Source organism: Salvia hispanica, chromosome 2, assembly GCF_023119035.1.
Source record: "Salvia hispanica cultivar TCC Black 2014 chromosome 2, UniMelb_Shisp_WGS_1.0, whole genome shotgun sequence".
Lineage (NCBI taxonomy): Eukaryota > Viridiplantae > Streptophyta > Magnoliopsida > Lamiales > Lamiaceae > Salvia > Salvia hispanica.
In genome coordinates this window covers 18,542,135-18,562,351 of record NC_062966.1, presented here as the reverse complement: position 1 = coordinate 18,562,351, position 20,217 = coordinate 18,542,135, and the positions used below count along the sequence as shown (strand labels likewise).

General features: G+C 39.9%; 4 protein-coding genes across 4 annotated transcripts; 2 read left to right on the top strand and 2 right to left on the bottom strand.

The window, feature by feature from the left end:
• The first annotated feature begins 145 nt into the window (after positions 1-145).
• Positions 146-3,150, top strand: LOC125203400 (HIPL1 protein-like). Its single transcript, XM_048101732.1, has 7 exons — positions 146-463; positions 545-702; positions 877-1,659; positions 1,752-1,968; positions 2,055-2,233; positions 2,340-2,578; positions 2,676-3,150. Exons 1-7 carry the CDS (start codon positions 370-372, stop codon positions 3,055-3,057), a joined length of 2,052 nt encoding a protein of 683 aa, XP_047957689.1. The 5' UTR covers positions 146-369; the 3' UTR covers positions 3,058-3,150.
• A 1,053-nt stretch (positions 3,151-4,203) lies between these two features.
• On the bottom strand, positions 4,204-8,796 carry LOC125203399 (pentatricopeptide repeat-containing protein At1g05670, mitochondrial-like). The gene is given in 6 exon segments (XM_048101731.1): positions 4,204-5,087; positions 5,161-5,230; positions 5,496-5,578; positions 5,580-7,769; positions 8,396-8,458; positions 8,577-8,796. Coding segments are annotated over 3 exon segments (2,208 nt in total). The 5' UTR covers positions 7,680-7,769; positions 8,396-8,458; positions 8,577-8,796; the 3' UTR covers positions 4,204-5,087; positions 5,161-5,205.
• A 4,928-nt stretch (positions 8,797-13,724) lies between these two features.
• On the top strand, positions 13,725-14,943 carry LOC125204619 (wall-associated receptor kinase 3). The gene is made up of 2 exons (XM_048103327.1): positions 13,725-14,637; positions 14,711-14,943. The coding sequence occupies exons 1-2, from the start codon at positions 13,785-13,787 to the stop codon at positions 14,761-14,763; spliced, it is 906 nt and encodes a 301-aa protein (XP_047959284.1). The 5' UTR covers positions 13,725-13,784; the 3' UTR covers positions 14,764-14,943.
• An 852-nt stretch (positions 14,944-15,795) lies between these two features.
• LOC125203903 (hydroxyproline O-galactosyltransferase GALT6-like) lies at positions 15,796-19,962 on the bottom strand. Its single transcript, XM_048102414.1, has 7 exons — positions 18,838-19,962; positions 18,202-18,431; positions 17,829-18,119; positions 17,600-17,728; positions 17,339-17,509; positions 16,487-16,594; positions 15,796-16,278 (listed from the first exon to the last, which is right to left on the bottom strand). The coding sequence occupies exons 1-7, from the start codon at positions 19,685-19,687 to the stop codon at positions 16,069-16,071; spliced, it is 1,989 nt and encodes a 662-aa protein (XP_047958371.1). The 5' UTR covers positions 19,688-19,962; the 3' UTR covers positions 15,796-16,068.
• Between the last annotated feature and the right edge of the window lie 255 nt (positions 19,963-20,217).

Genomic DNA, 20,217 nt, shown 5'->3' with positions numbered 1-20,217 from the left:
AATCACCCACCAATTATATAGGAGTATGCATTTATTTGGTCTCAGACATTATTGCTTTCCTTTTTAACCACTTCTATCCACTGAGATTTTGTGTAAATGCACAAGTCAAAAGTGTCCATAGTCTATAAATAAATGTCCACCACCACTTGCCCTCAAAGTTCAGACTCCTTTTACATCAAACTTACCTTTCTGGTTTGATAAAAGAGGAGGGAGTTTTCTTCTCATGAAGAAATATGAAAAGTTCAATTGCTTCTGGATAATCACTTGAATATTTAATTCAATCCAGCCTTTCCAGCTTCAGCATTTATAGTGGCAGTGCAGAAGATAAGGCTTTGGTGGCCATTGGTGCATGTGACTTTTTTCCACTCCATGGAAAATATTGTCAAGAATTTGTGTCTCTTCTGTCTGCTACTGCTGTTCTTGCCTTCTCCTTCTTCTTCATATCCCCTCTGCACAAACTTGAGTATGTACTTGTGTCTGTTTTTTGGTGCCATTTCTTGTTTTTTATTTTTAGACTAATGAGCATGTGTGTGCGCGCGCGCAGGGCAACCGAGCAGCAAGACGGGGCGTTTGTCGTTCTGTCCGTACGATGGGAAAGTCTGTTGCAGTAAAGCACAAGATGTTCAGCTGCAGAAGCAGTTTGAGGCCATGAACATTTCTGATTCTTTCTGTGCTTCAGCTGTCAAATCTATCATCTGCGCAGTGAGTATTTTGCTCAAACTTTACTACTCCTTTTTGTTGGAAGATAAAGAACATAAGCTTCCACTAGCTTCTGTAATCAATGACAAATGTTAAGAGAGAATTTACCTATCAAAAAGTCTGTGATTAGATGAATGCATTTTTCTGATGATTATTACATAAATCTTCATGTACCAGACTTGTGATCCATTCTCAGCAAAGCTGTTCAACGTTGATTCAGAGCCTCGATCAGTCCCAATATTGTGTAATTCCACAGCAGCATCAAGCCAGAGAAATGATAGCTTCTGCTCAAGTGTATGGCAATCATGCCAAGATGTGCTGATTTTGAATTCCCCATTCGCTCCCGCGCTGCAAAGCAAGGCTGTGGTTTCACAAAACGCGACTCTGTCCAAGTTAACCGACCTCTGGCAATCCAAGTCCGACTTCTGCAATGCGTTTGGGGGCGCCTCTGGCGAAAGCTCTCCTTGCTTCGAAGGGGAGCCTGTCTCACTTAACGAAACAGACACGCTGCCTCCGCCAAAAAGCATGTGCCTTGAGAAAATCGGCAATGGCTCATACATCAACATGGTTCCTCATCCTGATGGATCCAACCGGGCTTTCTTCTCCAACCTGGCAGGAAAAATCTGGTTAGCCACCATACCAGAACAGGATTCAGGTGAGGTAATGGGAGTCGATGAATCGAGCCCGTTTGTTGACTTGACGGACCAAGTATACCTGGATACAAGCTTTGGAATGATGGGAATGGCGTTTCATCCAAACTTTGCTACGAATGGGAGGTTCTTCGCGTCCTTCAACTGCGACAAGGAGAAGTCTCCGGGATGTAGTGGGAGGTGTGCCTGCAATTCAGACGTCGGGTGTGATCCGTCTCAGTTAGGCTCCTTGGAGTCAGGAGAAGTCTGCAAATATCATATCGTTGTTGCTGAGTATTCTGCCAATGGAACTGCTGCAAGCCCATCAATGGTAAACACTATCACATTAGAAACAGATATTCAGTAAATAGATTGAACAAGAAAATGAATAATGCAACTGAGTTGAGTGATTGATATCTCTAGGCAGACAAAGCAAGACCGAGAGAGGTACAGAGGATTTTCACATTGGGACTACCCTTTACAGCAAATCATGGTGGCCAAATTCTCTTTGGCCCAGATGATGGCCACCTATATGTCATGTTGGGGGACGGAGGAAGTAAAGGAGATCCCTATAACTTTGCTCAGAACAAGAAATCGCTTCTTGGAAAGATTATGAGGGTAGATGTCGACAAGCTTCCAAGTAAGTAATCAAGATACATAATCTATAAAAGACACTGTTTTTTCATATGATCTCAAATTTCACAGAATAATGTGTTGAATTCTCAGGCGAAGATGAGATGGCTAAACTAGACCTGTGGGGAAACTATTCTATCCCAAAAGATAATCCTTATTTAGAAGACAAAGAAATGCAACCGGAGATCTGGGCTTATGGCCTCAGGAATCCGTGGCGCTGTAGTTTTGATGCAGAGAGACCTTCCTACTTTATGTGTGCTGATGTTGGACAGGTTCAAATATACTGCTATAAACAGAACTTTATCGAATATCAATGCTGCTTAATAGTGTGAAAACTGCCACTGTTGAGTGATGCTTACCTTTTTGGTGTCTCTGTAGGATCAATATGAAGAAGTTGATATCATTTCCAAGGGAGGAAATTATGGATGGCGTGTCTATGAAGGCCCCCAAGAATTCGAGCCTCAGAAGACTCCGGGGGGCAATACTTCTGCAGATTCCATTGATCCCATCTTCCCAGTGCTGGGATACAGTCACTCCAATATTAACAAACTTGGATCTGCAGCAATATCAGGTGGATTCTTTTACCGGTCCCAGACCGATCCATGCACCTACGGAAGGTGAAAACACAAGAAACCATCTCTGTTTTGTTTCTTTGAAAATATGATGGCTTATATTGAGAAACTAACTTACATTTGCCTATTTGTGTGTTCTCAGTTACCTATACGGGGACCTTTACGCAAGCCACATTTGGGCAGCGTCAGAAACTCCTCGAAACAGTGGGAACTTTACAACCAGTGACACTCCTTTTAGCTGTGCCACAGATTCTCCCATTAAGTGTGACGTCGTGCCCAACAGCAATCTTCCGGCTTTAGAGTATATATTTTCATTTGGACAAGATAACAAAAGAGATGTCTACATTTTAACACAGAGTGGAGTGTACAGAATAGTTCGCCCAAGCCGATGCAACTATGCCTGCTCCAAGGAAGTTGCGACTTCTAGAAATCCTCCTGCACCTGCTCCGTCTCATGGATATTTTCTTCTGCCACATTCAGCCATGAAGCTTCTTCTTCTTTTGGCGTTTTTGCTTTTCCTGTGACATGTTAGATTCCTTGTACTGAACCTGAGAATGGAATATAGTAGACTTATGATGTCTCTCCATCAATATCCAATATGATGTGTTTGTTTACAATCTTTCTGAATTTTATTTACCATCACTGCTTGTGATCAGTTGTGAGAAACGCACACATCTCTTAGAATTGAGAGCAAGTTAAATACAATGGAAACTAAATGCAGATAGAATTGCTGGATATACTGCTGAATTGAGTTTTTGCATCGTAGGATTTATTATAGGTTAATTGCATGTAAAAGTACATAACTGTCAAAAACTTCTTACTTTTAACCAAATAAAAAAAATTATATGGAGTACTAATTTAGAAAATATATCTAGGGAAAAGCACCAGGAATAAATGTGTATGCTTTGCCTGATGATGAAAGTTCCAAAGCATCACACATTATAAAGAGTGAATCATTCCTAGCTCCAAGTGTATGCCGTGCACTTGATACACTATTGGACCTTTGAGGTGTAAACAGACAAGGAAGCAAACGCGCTGCTCCATCTTATCTTGAGGTCTGCAATCCATCTATGCGTTTGATGATGCTTGAATTTTACAGTAGTGGACTATGTTCTCCCCAAAAGGCAAGTACTGCTCCACTCTCTGTATGCCCTGAAAGAGTAATTCCCATATAAGAAAACCACATATAAGTTCAATTTCACCATTCGGCTTTGCGAAATAGCATCAATCTTGAACTGCTTGAGCATATACCTGTTGAAAACGCAAAGTCAGACCTCCAGAAATTTCCCTTGCAATGTGGCCTCTGCAACATTGCTGCTCTCATTGATGGAGTCCTTGTTGCTCTCGAATTGTGCTTAGCTCTTTCATCTGTTCAAGTGTACCCCAATCGTGTGGCAAAACCACACTTTGTGCTAAGAAATTTCAACCATCAAGAAATTAGTCATTCTGACTACTCTATATGGCATATATAACAAGATTGGTTTTCCATTTTCTTTTGAATCAAGACAGTACCAATTCTAGGAGATGGTCACCAGCATTTGAAGCATAAAAAATTATGAAATGAATGTCGTTGTACACAATTTGTTAAAGGAATTTCACAGACTATGGTCAACGCAAACAAACTCACCTAAACTATTACAAAAAAATAACTAATGAATAAGAAAACATCCTTCAAAAAAATCCAGGAATTTTTCCCAGTCCTGATTAGCATCTTCAACAGAAACTAACCTTGCAATTTGCATGCAATTACATGAATACATAGATAATACTGTACAAATTAAAGATAAAGAGACGGAGAAAGAAAGAAAAAATCCAGTGTGATTTTAAGGTATTCGTGAAATCAATTATTTTATCAACGAAACAGAATAAGTGTCGGCATCATCAAGAGGCCAACCTTTGGTATTACATGATCAACACGAGATAAATGGAAAAACAGACCAATATATGCCAAGCAGTAGCTGACTATCTGCAATAATGGCTCTGGCTTGTTAGCATTTCCTCCCAAAGCCATGCCAAGAGTATATTGGCGTGATAGCATGAGTTTAGTAAACAAGGGATCGACAGAAATTGAAGTAAAATAGCCCATGCACACAGCTAAAGGGCTTATAAAACAGCAAAGCCTCTCCATCACTTGGATGAGATCCCATCTCAATCTCTTCATGATGGCCGATTCTGATTTTCATCATCATCTCAATTCATGCATAAAATCAAGTCCTATTCATCGTCCTACTCCTTCATAAACCGAGTTGAAGTATTCAAGATAGAATCCATCCACTATCTTCCCTCTCGTTCCAAAAAAACCTTCCTATTGGCTCTTTGTGGGACTATTTAATCAAATTCAATGTTTCCAAGTTCTAACATTTACAATCCTTCTCCTGGAGTTGGACCAAACATCCAAAAGTATTGGCTTGCGCAAATTTGACCTCTGTATCCACAAAGCATCATAAAGTCAGACCACCAGTGGCTATTCGCAAGGTTTAGTACACATACTTTTTTTAGGCAAAACTCATCCTGCCTCCTCTCCATCACGGGAATCCAAAGATCCAACAAGTTCCTGTACAGCATTTTACCAAATGTGTTATAAATTGTCCACGGTGTGTAGTTAAAGATTTAAGCAACAAGCATACCTTGGCCCTGTTACTGTTATAGACTTTACTCTACATGCAACCACATCACAGTTTTTCCACTCCAGCCGCCCTAGAGAACAACAAGAATATATAAAAGGTCTATCAGTTACAAATTTGTTTTTTGAACTGGGCCGTAGCATTTCTTTATTCTTGCTTCTATTCAAATCTAGCTTTATTGCCATGAAATATTTATAGCTGACCCTAAATCATATTTTACTGCATATAGACATATAATGACCATACTTTGATGCAAGTTAAAACAGGCAATATTTTTAATTAGTAAATACAATAATTTAGTAAAGAAGGTCGGCCAAACAAAACAATTAATGACACACCTTTTAACTTCTTCGTCACGGAACATCAAAGTCAAATCGATGTTCCTATTGTCATCATTCATATCCGCAAAGGTGCAGTATGTATTCTTCATCTGCTGCTAATCCCTTCTTTCTCATCTCATCAAAAAGTTCTCTAGCCTCCCTATACTTCTTCCTCTTAATAAATCCCTTAATTAGTGAATTATAGGTCTCAAGAGTGAGATTGTGTCCCTTTTCAACCATTTCCTTACGCAAAAACCATGCTTCTCTCATATTCCTTGCCTTGGAATGTCCTCGTATAAGTATATTATAGGTATTTCCATCTGGTACCACTCCTTGATCACACATATCACGGTAAGTTTGAGTAGCTGCACGCATATCATTCCTGATGCACTGTTGTTTAATAAGCGAATTATAAGTGGTGGCGTTAGGCATTATACTGTTCTCCAGCAACCAGCATAGCAGCTTCTGACAATCTTCCAGCATCCCTGACATACAAAATCCATTCATAAGGACATTGAATGTAACAATTGTTGGTTTAACCCCTCTCTGTAACATCTCACTTAGCAGCTGGTGTGCCAGAATCATTTGACCAGATTTGCAATAAGCATCCATTAGAGTAGTATAGGTAAAAACATCAGGCTGTATTCCAGCCACTTCCATATCTTTCATTAACTTCACTGCCTGTGCTATATTCCCAGATTTGCAAAGACCATTGACAAGCGCATTCCATGTATAGATATTGAGAATAAGTCCTTTTTCACGCACCTCATGAAGAAGTACATTTGCTGTTTCAAGATCCCCTTGTTTACACAGCCCATCAACCAGTGCAGTGTATGTGACGACATTAGGATTCAACTCCATTTTGATCATCTCATTGTGCAGCGAAAATGCTTTTCTAATTTCACCTGCCTTGCAATAACCATCAATGAGTGTTGTATAAATAAATTCATCTGGTTTCAACCCATTATTCAGCAATTCATGAAAAAACTGATCTGCATCTGCGACTTTTCCATTCTGACAAAAGGCACAAATTAGGGCAGTATATGCAATAACATCAGGAATTATATCCTGACTCTGCATTTCATTAAACATTCTTAATGCAGATGAAGCATTCCCAAGTTTGCTAAAACCATCAATAAGTGTTGTATATACAACATTATCAGGAAAAACTCCCTGTGAAGTCATTTCCCTCAAAATTTTCTCAGCATCAACCATTTTACCAGTCTTGCATAGAAGAGTGATTATACAGTTATATGTAAATGCATTTGGCTTCAGACCTTTCTGCAGCATAGCTTCAGTAACTCTTAGCACGGCCTGAAGTTCTCCTTCATTACAATACCCATTGATAACTGTACTGTAACTTACTGCATCAGGAAAGCAACCTCTTAACTCCATTTGTAGAAGCAAGTTATGAGCTTCTTTGGTTTTCCTTGATTGACAAAGTGAGTGAATAACTATATTATATGAGAAAGTATTCCAGTTAATACCCACTTCAGAGAATTCTTGGAATACTTTTAACGACATTAGAGGACCACCAATGTCTTTTGAAACTCTGGAAAGAAACAGGTTACAGGAATCAAGACTGAGAACCACACCATAGTTCAACATCTTATCAAAGAGCTTTCGCGCATCTTCAAGGTGTCCAATTTCGGTAAGAACCTGGAAAAAGATGTCAAAGACATAGGGAGTAGAACCCCAATCTTTGTAGGTGTATATCAATTTTTCAAGAAAGTGGGAGACCAACAAGGTATTGCCATCAGCACTAGAACTTGTCCAGAATTCATGAAAAAGTTTATGAGCCGTGTTTATATCATTAGCTGCAACAGCAAGATGAATGATGATGCAACGAGCCTCAAGTGATGGGGATCTTCTCATATATGACCAGTTGAATAATTTCATAACTAGTCTATAATCATTCTTTATTTCCATGAGAACCCAAACCAGATGGTCAGGCCTGAATTTGGTCTCAAAGGACCTCATAATTTGTCGAAGAGGCTCATAGTAGCGTTGCTTGAGGATACTTGAGATGTGGTGGACAAATTCCGAATCTTTTATAGAAGGTTTCTTTGGTGAATAATTGGGAAAAGATCGCTGACCAGATGAGCCCGACGGAGAAAAACTTGAAAAGCATGTGAATGTGAGATGACCTCTCCCTGAACTTGGTTTTAGACAACATGAAAGTATGATAGGGCTCCTCTTCATGCTGTCGGAAGAGGTCCGTCAACACAAATTTCAAATAATACATGTCTGGTCAAAGTGGCTGCCCTCCAAACTTTCTAACCAATGTATCATCTAATACATACAAAAATGAAACAAAGTTAATTATCAATAAATCCACAATTAATATTAAAAAACTACTATACATATGACATGAGTGCAGATAAAGAACCAAGCTTTGACAAAAAACATATGCCTTCTAGAAAAATCACATATTGATGTCTCAACGTCTGACCAACTAATGATTTTGCTCCACTTTTGCAAATTCCACTTTTTAGATATAAAGCATATAGCAAAGAGATTAATTTCATAAATAACTCTAACAGGCTAACAGCAACAGCATTGCTAGAAGTTGACGTTACTCTGCGTATGCTCATTTGAAATCATATCGCGATTAAAGCACACCTCATCCATGATTAACCAAATGTTAACGAGATTTATGCCCATGCCCATGACCACACATGAAACTAAGGCAATTCATCAAACACATAATAAGCACACAGTAGAATTCCTAGTGTATGCATGTGAGACAACTGAAATTCATTGAAACGAATACATTGTGCATGAAAGTCGCCATACATAAAACTCAAGGCAATTCATCAAACATGTAGCCAGCATAAAATAATAATCCACTTCATATTAACTACAGAAGCTTGAGCAACCAAAAATTTAATCACCACAGAGGATAAATGAGTACTAACTGAAAATCTTCAATCTCGCATAGCAGATGATGGATTTTGGCAATGCGAAGTCTCCTCGATTTCCTGAGAGGAAAAAAAAATGAAAAGTGGAAGTTTCAATAGGGAAAGTTGGAAGTATAAGATAAGCCCCTTTCGCTAGCTTAATTCAAGAACAACTCTTTCAATTCAATGTAGTTCTTACCAATTTTTTGCAAGAAATAAGGTTGGGTGTGAATGGTAGTGAAGCTTCAAGCTATTAAATATTTCTTCAATAGAGGATGGAAAAGGAGGGATGAATAGGGGAAGAGACGGAGGCGGGCTGTGGTCGGATGGCGTTTGAAACTTCCGACGATAGGCGTGAACGGCGCAACGGGCGGCAATGGAGTTCACGCGAGAGGGAGAACTTCCTCTTCTTTTTTCATTTCATATTACTATTTCATTAAGACACAAATATAATTAATAAATTTCTATTCGTATTACTCCAATTTAATAAAGATAGGTCGTTCGCAATGATTTTTTATTAAGATTTATTTTTGGAAAATTATATGTAATTATTATTTTAATTCTCTCTTTATCTCCTTCTAAATGATGTGTTTTTATTTTGAGACATGAATTTAAATAATGATGTTTAGTAAATTAATTATAAATAATAAATGGAAATAAACTAAGAGAATGAATGAAATAGAAGAAGATATTTTAAAAAATAAAGGAGTTTAATATTTTGCCAAAACCTTAGGTGGAATATTAAAAAAAAAAACGGTCTCATTTACATTGGAATAGATGAACTATAGGAGTATTAAAAAACTGATAAAGGATCAATAAGTTCCTATCGGAACATTCAATCACATCCTTTGAATTTAAAATACTTTCTCACAAGTTATTTGAACAAAAACATAAGAGAATAAATAAAAATTTGTGTGATACCATTTACGCATCCATACTTATAAAGTTGGAAGCGAAAAACATATAAGTTGGTGATAAAAACTATCCGTTGTAGCATAAAATATAATAGTCCGTTACATAGAAATAGACGATATTTCTTTTTTTTTTCCATTTCATAAAAATAATTCATATTCATTTATACTTGTGAGGAAATTTGAAAAAACTTTAGCCTTTCACTTTCCTAAGTCATTTGGCCTTTCATCTTGAGATAACCTCCAAAATGTTTATGAGGTGTCTTAATGCCGAGATCTCTCATATAGTCACTCTTATCCTATAAATAGGTGTGTTTGAGAGATGGAAAACACACCAACAAATCTTTCTCTCATCTCTCTAGCTCTCAAGCATTTTAGTTCGCATTTAGGAGCATTGCATTGCTCGGTTCTTAGTTCTCACCTCCAATTCAAGTTCGCTGGTGCCTACGAGTTTAAGGTGCTTCAACTCGGTAGGAGGAAAGTCGTTTCATCTTTGAGGATGTTGCGCCAATCCGTGAGCACTAGCCGGGGAGTATCTCGTCTTGCGGAGAGAGGGATACCTCAACTTGACTTGAAGAAGACAATAGTTTGCTTTCTTGTTGCTTTCATTGTATTTACTCTGTAGCTTTTACACATACAAACTCTTGCTATTGCAAAATAATCAAAACTAGAAGGTAAAGATAACAAAGTAAATACAATTAAAGCAACAAGAAAGTAAACTATTGTCTTCTTCAAGTCGAGTCAAGGTATCCCTCTCTCCGCAAGACGAGATACACCCCGGCTAGTGCTCATGGATTGATGCAACGTCCTCAAAGATGAAACGACTTTCCTCCTACCGAGTTGAAGCACCTCAAACTCTTACGCACCGGCGAACTTGAATTGAAGGTGAGAACTGAGAATCGAGCAATGCAATGTTCCTAAATGTGAACTAGGATGCTTGAGAGCTAGAGAGATGAGAGAAAGATTTGTTGGTGTGTTTTCCATCTCTCAAATCCACACCTATTTATAGGATAGGATTGACCACATGAGAGGTCTCGGCATTAAGACACCTCATAAAACATTTTGGAGGTTACCTTAAGATGAAAGGCCAAAGGACTTAGGAAAATGACAGGCTAAAGCCTTTTCAAATTTCCTCACATGTTCAACATATTGATAGAACCTAGTTCTATCGAATTAGAGCACGAACGTTTGAAGTGAGAATAAGAACAAGATAAACCCTAGTTGAGGTGCTAGGGGGCGATTTCCGCCAGAACCGCAATGAGAATAAGTTTATACTTTATTTCTTAATGTCTTTTACGCTAAAACAATTCTCCTATATATAGGAGATATGAATCAAATAACATGACATAAATAATTAAAGATATGCGGCTGATTTGGAGTCTAGGGTTTGGCTTCATGGGTGGGCTGGGCTTGTGAAGTCGTTGCATGGTCTGGGCTGATGTGCGACTGAACATGGGCCGGCTTGCTGCTGGCTTCAAGCTTTGGCTGCGAGGCAATGGCATCGAGCTGTGGATGTGCTCGATCTGTTGGGCTGCGTGGAGACGTCGGAGCTGTAGGGTTGGTCCTTGTGTCGAGCAAGATGAGGCCCCTATCAACTCCCCCTCCGATAAAATTCGACTTGCCCTCAAGTTGGAGTCCAGGATAGCAAACACCCGCATTGAAACATCGATACAAATTCCAATTGACCCAACAACAATAGAAACCTTTATTACTCTCAAAGAATGGCTCTTCATATGAACACAGAAAGCCATCGCAGCGTGAGAATGGAAATTCCTTGAAGCAACAAGTTCCAAGCTTGTAAATTGACTACACTTCTCTTTGTGGATAATGTTGCGAATCTCTGGATCAACTTCTTCTAAGCCATAGAACGCAAAGCTGCTCCTAGCTCCATGCATTTCCGGTACAGGAACAGATGCAGAAGAGGGCGGCCTACCAGTAACTAAGCTCCCTTCCAGTTGTGCTGATTTACCAAGCTTGAACGAACTCATTCTAACGTAACTCGGGCTTCCGATAGTACCCCTCCACCTTGAAAGGAATGTTGATATCATTGTTCCCACAGGCCAAATGGAAATCGGTGTCACCGATCCACCATAAATTTGTATGTTATCTTTCTGGCAATTTTCTTGGAATTGTTGACGTTTTGAACGTCTGCCTGAGTTCTCACTAGCGCTATTATCATCCGCCCCAAAGACTCCTGGATCAAATATGTGAACCTCATTATCTGCATCAAATTGTAGAGGTGCAATGTTCCAATCAACATGTCCACAATAGGAAAGCAGTTGTAGGGCAATGGTCGTGTTGGCTGACAACTTCAAGGCAAGTACCAATGACCTATGTGCAGGAGCATACCCATAAATGTCTCCATTAATGGCTTGGCCATGGAAACTCTCTTTCATGACTTCAATATGAGCCAAATGATCATCTAATACGCCTACCCCGTGCTTAGCAGTGGTATAATCTTTGATAGTCTTTATGTGTTTCTAAACTCCCATCAAACACAACCTCCTCGATGTCGCTAAATGTCTTAGTCAACTCTGGAATTGAAGAGTCCAACGTGTGTCTTTTGTGTGCGACAATAATAGCCTCAACCTGATGGTCATCATCCACGCCACTGCACTCAAAGGGGGGAAATGCGTCACAAGGTGGTATTGTACGAGCATCGCCGTATAGAGCAAGGAGACTCGCTGCGTCGGCGGAGACCCCTCGAATATTCCGTACTTCAGGCTGCAAATTTCCGTCACCCATCTCGCAATTTGGGAGTTGCAAATCAGCATCCACACTCCGACTGGCATACGACTTTGGAGTACCAATACAATGGAATGGATCAACCTCTTTTCTTACATCCATATCAAATTCAATTCCATTAGCAAATATCTTGTTCGATTCCAGATTCATGTTCAAACTCACGTTGCTAATAATTGACTTGTAACTACTCTCATTAGCAATTATATCGGTAGATGCCACATTCAATAGTTGAGTACCAAATTGACTGTCAATAATTACCTGGGAAACCTCTTCGTTCGATTCCGGAGCAAATTGATTGCCTCCTAATTGCTTTTCATCGTCCACTTCCTCAGTTAATTCCGAAGCAAAATGGTAAAGAACTGCCAATAGAAAATCGTCCCAATCTTTGCCTTTATTGTTTTCCTCCCAGTATGCCATCCACTCCAATGCCGGATGATCAAACAAGTATTGGGTCAGGTATAAATGATCGTGGAGCGGCATGTACTGATTATTGTAGTAGTGTTGGATTTTATGAACCCAATCATGAGCATTGTCGCTGTCAAAGCGAGGGGGATTGACGCGAAGGCGCGGTAAGGGCTCGGCCTTGACTTCCAGCGGCGGCTGTGTGATTGACGGAGGAAGTGTCCAGCACCGCGGAGGCGCTGCGACTAGCTGCTGGTCCGGTGGCTCCTCGGTCAGTGTATGATGTCTAAAATTGGTTAGAAATTCGCCGTGAGTAGTTACTAGACGGCGTAAGTCCATGAGTATCTCAGTGATATCGCAGAGAGCGTGTTGTTGTGATTCTATAGTTCGTCAAGAATCTTGAGAAAGTGGATTGGTGTTTTTTTTTGGGAGGGTTTGGGGAATATTGTGGCGTGAGAATTGTGGCGTGAGATTTTAGGGAATTTGAGAGGTAGGAATAGGATGGAGGAAGAGTAAACAATGAAAGTGCCAATTGATAGAATCTAGTTCTATCGAATTAGAGCACGAACGTTTGAAGTGAGAATAAGAACAAGATAAACCCTAGTTGAGGTGCTAGGGGGCGATTTCCGCCAGAACCGGAATGAGAATAAGTTTAAACTTTATTTCTCAATGTCTTTTACGCTAAAACAATTCTCCTATATATAGGAGATATGAATCAAATAACATGACATAAATAATAAAAGATATGCGGCTGATTTGGAGTCTAGGGTTTGGCTTCATGGGTGGGCTGGGCCTGTGAAGTCGTTGCATGGTCTGGGTTGATGTGCGACTAAACATGGGCCGGCTTGCTGCTGGCTTCAAGCTTTGGCTGCGAGGCGATGGCATCGAGCTGTGGATGTGCTCGATTTGTTGGGCTGCGTGGAGACGTCGGAGCTGTAGGGTTGGTCCTTATGTCGAGCAAGATGAGGCCCCTATCACATATACTATCTTTTTCTTTTTCACTTTTACTTTATTATTTGTGGGTCCCATTATCCACTGCACAATTTTCAACTATTTTTTCTCATTTTCTCTTACTTTATCAATCACGCAATCTTAGTCAATTATAATTGATCTATTTCTATAGGAAGGGGAAGCAATATATTTTGTTTAATAGTTCCCAATTTAAGATACTTCTGAAATGATTCAAGTATATTTGTAAATTTCTTAGAATTTGATTGTATTTGAATTTAAATTTGAAGTCGTCGTATAAATTTTAGCCAGTAAAACATCTATATTAAGCCTAAAATTGGCCTAGTCTTTGCGCTCATTTTTCCATCACCATCTTACTCTACAGTCTCTCCAGTGAAGCCATGAACTCATTCTTCACTCACCTTTCTTCAATCCTGATCATCATTCTTCCCTACTTAGTCTCATCCCAAACCTGCCAAAACACTTGTGGTCAAGTCCCAATCAAATACCCCTTTGGCACCGGCGCCGGCTGTGGCGAACCGCGCTACACGCCCTACGTCACCTGCACCGGCGAGCAGCTAACGTTCACCACTCACACCGGTTGCTACACCATCACCACCATAGACTATAGCAACCAAGTCATGTACATTTCCGACCCCACCATGTCAACTTGTTCCTGCACTCAGCCCAGCAAAGGCTTCGGCCTCGACTGGGACGCCCCGTTCAGCTTCCATGACAGCACAGTCTTCGCGCTGCTCGGCTGCTCCACGACCTCCTCACCGATCTACAGTGTCAGTGAAGATGGCGGAAGCAACGGCAATACCACCTTCCCGATGTGCGACTCTGAGGGTGGCTCTGTCTGCAGCCTGCTCTACTCCTGTGAGGCCATTGGCAGGCTGAGCCTGCCAATCACAACATGCTGTGTCTACACGCCCGTGGACCTCGGACCTTCCTTTGAGATGGACCTGCAGAAGCTGCAATGCACGTCTTACTCAGCGCTGTATGGATTCAACGGTCAGGAATCCAATCCCGCAGGGTGGAAATATGGGATCGCGATCAAGTATAAGTTCAACTACAACAATGATTACCCGACACTGTGCGCTACCTGTGAGAAGAGTGGTGGAGTCTGTGGATACAAGAGCAGCCCTGACAAGGCATTCACTTGCAACTGCCCCGATGGCTTGAACAGGACGATGGATTGTTTCTATGGAGGAACGTGGAGCCATGGTTCGAGATCTATTCCTTGGAAAGCTGGTAAGAACTAGTTTGTTTTACCTTGAGATTTAGCATGTTCCTTGCAAACTGACATGATATTTTCAACTTGCAGAGGCTCTGTCACTAATCGGCTTTTCATGGTTCATCATGCTGGTCTTCGTCTAGACTAGCCGTTGTCTTGAATAACTCGACACGTCTCTGCAAAGGTCATGCTCTTAACAGTTTGATGTAAATTGTGTTCCTAATGTACGGAAGATGATTAATTCCTTTACCATGTATTTCTATTAGCTGCAAATATCGTACTACCATTCAGTCAAGAACATCACTATGTGTTTGCTTGTTTTATCAGTTACTATTAGCAATAATCTCATACAGTAAACCACATTAAATCAAACAAAACTGATTTCCAAAAAGCAGTCAGTCATCTGCACATAAACCTCACAAAGGTTTTGAACATTCGATCAGTTCACAAAGCACGAAACTTTACAGTCGAAATCGACTTTATCTCATAACCATCCAAATTCTTGTTCACCCGAAACTGTGGGTCAAGACAGTAGCAAAATATGTAGCACAGCTAGCAAAAAGTTGATTTTCAAGCCCCAAGAAACCAACATCAATAAAAAAATAAGATGCAACAATAATACCTTATGGAATATATTCCTTCTTTAAAGCGCCACCACTCAAAGGGATAACCACTTTCTTCTCAAATGTTCTTTCTTTATCCCAAATTCCATCAAAGTTCACTCTCCACCATTTGATCTGGCATCATTTGCATCCCCACTAAATGATCAGTCTCGGGTCACTCCAGAATTCGCTCCACCTGCTTCTTCAAGGGAAAAGAAAAAGAAAAGATCCCATTGATCAGATTATGCATCCATTTAAACGCTGATACAACCATATGCAGGAAAATGAACACATCACCATCAAGTGCAAGAATTATTAGAGCTGTAAATTTAAAAGAAAAGGACTGCTTTGAGTTTGAGCAGCAGCTTTCTTAAGCACAATCAACATTACATTCAGACACAGAAGCAGCATAATTAGCTAAACCATCCCCTAACTTTTCCTGTTAATTACTGGCAAAGAACATCCAAACAAGGTATATGGCCAGCAACAAGAATAATATCGCATAGAAATTGAACAGTTGATTTCTCAGGAGGATACCATTTAGGCATATCTGGTTAGCTTTGCTAAGGAAAATGGAAAAATAAAACATGCCTATAAGTGGAATGAGGCGAAGTCCATCAGAATTCTGATGTTAATGTTACATTGTCTGATATCAACTACAAGTCTACAACCGCAGTAGATATTAGTTTTGCATAGTCCTACAACAATTACAAAAAATGGGCCCTGAAACAAGGTGGATCAGGAAATGAATGAACTGACAATTAGCAGAAACAATCCCAAGGCTCAGGGCTTGGGTTATGTACAGGTCACAATGTCGTATAGTCATCCATCATCACAAAGGGGGGGTCATCGGATGTTGCAGCATCGGGGGATCCCGTGAAGTTGCAACTTTTCCCATAAGCAGGCCATCTGTCTGGGAGATTGGTAGTGTGAAGTATAATAACCCTCAACACATCCAAATTGACAGAACTTCAAGCTGTGCACATACTCAACCGGCCTCGAGCTGTTGAAATTTTCAACCCACATTCCCATGCTAACATCTTCCATCTTGAATAACTGAGTCAAATGAATGAAAAGCTCAATTTAGTCAGCACATCAAGAACCACCAAAAGAAAACTAGTACAAGTGTATAACTAAAACCACAGGAACTGGTCCAGGATATACACTCCAATCTACAGTCACACAGCCTTTACTTTCCATTCAAATCAGGCCAAAACCCACACACATAAAGAGGATTGTTAAAGGAAGTCGGGAGCTTACTCACCCTTAGTTTATGCTCCTTAAACTTGGATGCGACATACTCTGCTATGTCAGATGACAGAATATAACCAGGGCCATTTGCATAGGGCGGATACACCTCTTCCGGCCATTCCTGCAAACCATATTTTTTACAGAATTTGATTAAATGAACCCAAGTAAAGATAACTTTTTCTTTGTTCATTCAAAATTAGAAGTTTCTATGACATAATTAACTCAAATACAAAGATAAAAGAACAGCTTTTTTCGAATCAATAGGCCCATTTAACTAATATCTTAGTCTGACAATCCCAAGGATTATTTAGAGTTGGGACCAAAAACTTATGAAGTGTTGTTGTGAAAATTAACAACTAGGTTTTCAAAATAAAAAAACCAAGCATATTACCTTGAAAGTTCTTATCATAGGAGCTCCTAAAAAGAGATAGTTTAAGGGTTTTTTCTAAACAAAATAAGGAAATGTTCAAAGAGCAGTTTCAGTACTGAAGGTGGATCATAGAGACTTGGCCAGTTTAATTTACTTTAAAGTTTAAATTGCATCTCACAATTCCGGATACCTATACTATATATTTGAAGGGGTAGCAAATAGGTGATACGTGTACACTTGCAAGATGAGAATATGCATCTACAAGTTCAGTTGATTATCATACATTACTTTCAGTGAAAATATATACTTAACCATATAGAAGAAAATATTAATCCAAATTTGGCTCTAAACCAAAGTATCTACTACCAAACAAACTGCATGTGCACTTTTTACTCTAAACCAAGAAACAAAAAATATGTCCATGTAATTACTTAAACACTACAAAGAAGATCCATATTATATAGCTATGGGGGTAAATACACTAAATATCCATACCTCATAAGTGACGGCCCATTTACCATGCCGTAGAGGGTTGTGGTAGTAGTTGATATTTCCAATGTAGAAGCTTCTACCACTTTGTTTGTTTACTTCCCTCATAACAGCATCTACCCTTACGAATGTATCATCGTCACATTTCATAATGTACTTAGCTGCCACTGAGTGAACCTAACAACCAGACCCATGAACAATAAAGGAGGACCATGGAATAATGATAAAGAATCTGAAACAATGAATAGTACATAGTCACATACTCACCCCATAGTCACAAATTGCAATAGTCTTCAGTACAACGAGATCATAATTGTCCATGTAAGGAACCATGACTATATCACCAAAATAATCTGCTTCTTTCATGAGCTCCACATTCACTTCCTTTCTTCCATGCTGCCAAAATGTGAATTTAAGAAACAAAAAGCCTGTAAAAGTAAAGGATTCCGCATAGGATACACTTTAACTGACATTTCCATCTGTTATGGAGACTTACCACTGCTAAAAAAAAGCGAGTGACAACATTTGCAGATTTGACTAATTCATATTGCATCCAAGATTTTCTCACAGCCATCCGCTCAGCGAAATGATTGCCAGCAGAAAGGATGCCGATAAAGAGATCTACAGGTTGAGTAGGCAGGCTTGGGGCTTTCCACTTCACAGACATATCCAGATGCTCCCTGGGTGCAGCACTTGGGTGTGAAGTAGGCAGAGTAGCAGCAACAATAGAATGAACGTCGATATCCCCATTGATAAACAGCCCCGTAGCATCCTCAAGAGTGAAACCCTGTTGACATCATACAACCTCTGATATGTCAACATAATTCAGAATTTCTCCACATAAAGAGTAACTAGACAAGAGTACTCACGGGGCGATATGGAAAGGATAAAATATGTCTCCCGTCCACATTGATGTGATACCCTTCCAAACCAGTAATAAGTGTAAGTACAAACAACTTGTTTTGTGCAAAAGGAAAAGGCCAATCAACAGTGACCTTCTTTGTCCTCCCAATCAGCCTTTTTAACCACCATGTGGTCTTTGATTCTTCAGACCCACTATCATCACGGATCCATTTCTCACATTTCACCTGTCCATCAACTTCATTCAATTGAAAAAACATTATTTTGCAGGGCAAAATCACAATTTGAAGACTCAGGAAATACTTAAACTTTTAGAGCATAGCATTGCATAATAGTATTTTACAATACATTTAGGAGCAGGTTTATTCTGACTTCTGAGATTTGCTTAAGCAATTGATCAACTTTAACATTTCAACAACCGGTAGGACCTACCTAACTGAACATGTAACACAACTCTAGAATGTTATACTCATTTACTTCACCTTCACCATTCAAAGGCAAAAAAACTACAACTACACAATGTATAAACAATTGAAACCACGGATCCATATAATCACTGGTCATCAACAAATATACAAAATGAACACCAGACATTTGAACAAGCAAACAGATTGTGTCATAAATTCTATGTAATGCTGTCTCACCAGTTTCCTCATCAGCCCTCGACCTCCACCCTTGACAGCGCTGAGAAGTCCCCCATTGCATCCTATAACAGGTATTTAGCTCAATCACGGGATGCCCACTCCAATCCCCCTCTAACCTGGGATTGAAATGCAGTATTCTAGGTGGCGCCTCCCCATCCACAGCTCTCAACCCCTGCAGCTCCATTAGGAACTGCGATTCCACCTTGCTCCTCCCATCATCCTTCCTAATCCCCGCTTGCGACTCCTTACTAGTGTGGGCCTGCCGTGGAGTCCCAACAAGTGTGATGTGGGAACCCAACGACAAACCACACGGTATCACCATTATTTTCCCTCTCGCAATCAAATCGTCCCCAGACAACACCACCGAACTTGGACACGGCTCCTCTGTTCTATTCAGAGCCGTCCGATTTAGCAGCTCACTCTGCATTTTTCCTGACTTTAAATCCTCCATCCATTTCATTCCTAGAGCAAATGCATCCCTAACCACTTTGTGCAGCTCAGAAAACTCATCGTTACCCACACTATTGAACGCATTTTCATCGAAATTCATACCCGAAACATTCTTAAACCCGCCCATTTCCCGCCCCTGCGCCCGAAAAACCAATGTTTCATTCTTTTTTGATCGTGATAGCTGATTATCATTTTCCGCTTTCATTATTGGATGTGAAATAATAGGTATAGTAGACTCTGCCTCTGTGGATTCCAACCCTAACCCAGCTCTCAAAACCATGGGAATCTCAAAGCTAATGAAAATCAAATACAAAAACAGCAAACCTGTGAACACTTGAATCGATCGGAGTCGACTCAGTGAGATCAGCGAGTCTATCTTAGCTCGCTTATTCATTCCCATCTCGCGTAGAAATCAAACTAACTAACAAAACCCGACAAAAAAAAAGAGCAAAATTTCAGGGGTTTGGATCTTAATAGAAACCAATCGCAGATCAAGATTTTAATTTCCTAATCTAGAACGGTTTCCCCCCAATGGTATTGGTCTAATTCCATAAACAAGTGCAGCAATTCGATCCAACAATCCAAAAGAGGTAAGATGTGAATCCAATGCTGAAAGAATGTTGTCAAATATGGCGTTTTTATTGTTTGAGTTGCAACTGCAAGAGAGCAGGTGCGGTTACGGAGGAAATATTTGAATATAGGCACACGTCGGCGTCATGGTCGTCAATATGCAAACGGCGCCGTTTTATCTGTCATCATAAACTGTTTCGATTAAGCATTAATTAATCAGTAGGCTTACTTAATTATTATTAATGGCAGGAAAGACAGGTGTCTTATGGATTCAAACTTTATTCTTGATGATCTACTTTTATAGATATTGTTGCTATCATGCCCCTTTATTTTAAGGCAAATTGATACTTCAACTTACGC

Excerpts from the sequence above, each read along its gene's own strand:
- LOC125203400 (XM_048101732.1), top strand. The coding sequence starts at position 370 with ATGGAAAATATTGTCAAGAATTTGTGTCTCTTCTGTCTGCTACTGCTG. Across the intron at positions 1,969-2,054 it reads AGATGTCGACAAGCTTCCAA|GCGAAGATGAGATGGCTAAA; the intron begins GTAAGTAATCAA and ends TTGAATTCTCAG. Across the intron at positions 2,234-2,339 it reads TGTGTGCTGATGTTGGACAG|GATCAATATGAAGAAGTTGA; the intron begins GTTCAAATATAC and ends GTGTCTCTGTAG.
- LOC125204619 (XM_048103327.1), top strand. The coding sequence starts at position 13,785 with ATGAACTCATTCTTCACTCACCTTTCTTCAATCCTGATCATCATTCTT. Across the intron at positions 14,638-14,710 it reads ATCTATTCCTTGGAAAGCTG|AGGCTCTGTCACTAATCGGC; the intron begins GTAAGAACTAGT and ends TTCAACTTGCAG.
- LOC125203903 (XM_048102414.1), bottom strand. The coding sequence starts at position 19,687 with ATGGGAATGAATAAGCGAGCTAAGATAGACTCGCTGATCTCACTGAGT. Across the intron at positions 17,510-17,599 it reads TTGCAATTTGTGACTATGGG|GTTCACTCAGTGGCAGCTAA; the intron begins GTGAGTATGTGA and ends TCTGGTTGTTAG. Across the intron at positions 16,279-16,486 it reads TTAAGGAGCATAAACTAAGG|TTATTCAAGATGGAAGATGT; the intron begins GTGAGTAAGCTC and ends CATTTGACTCAG.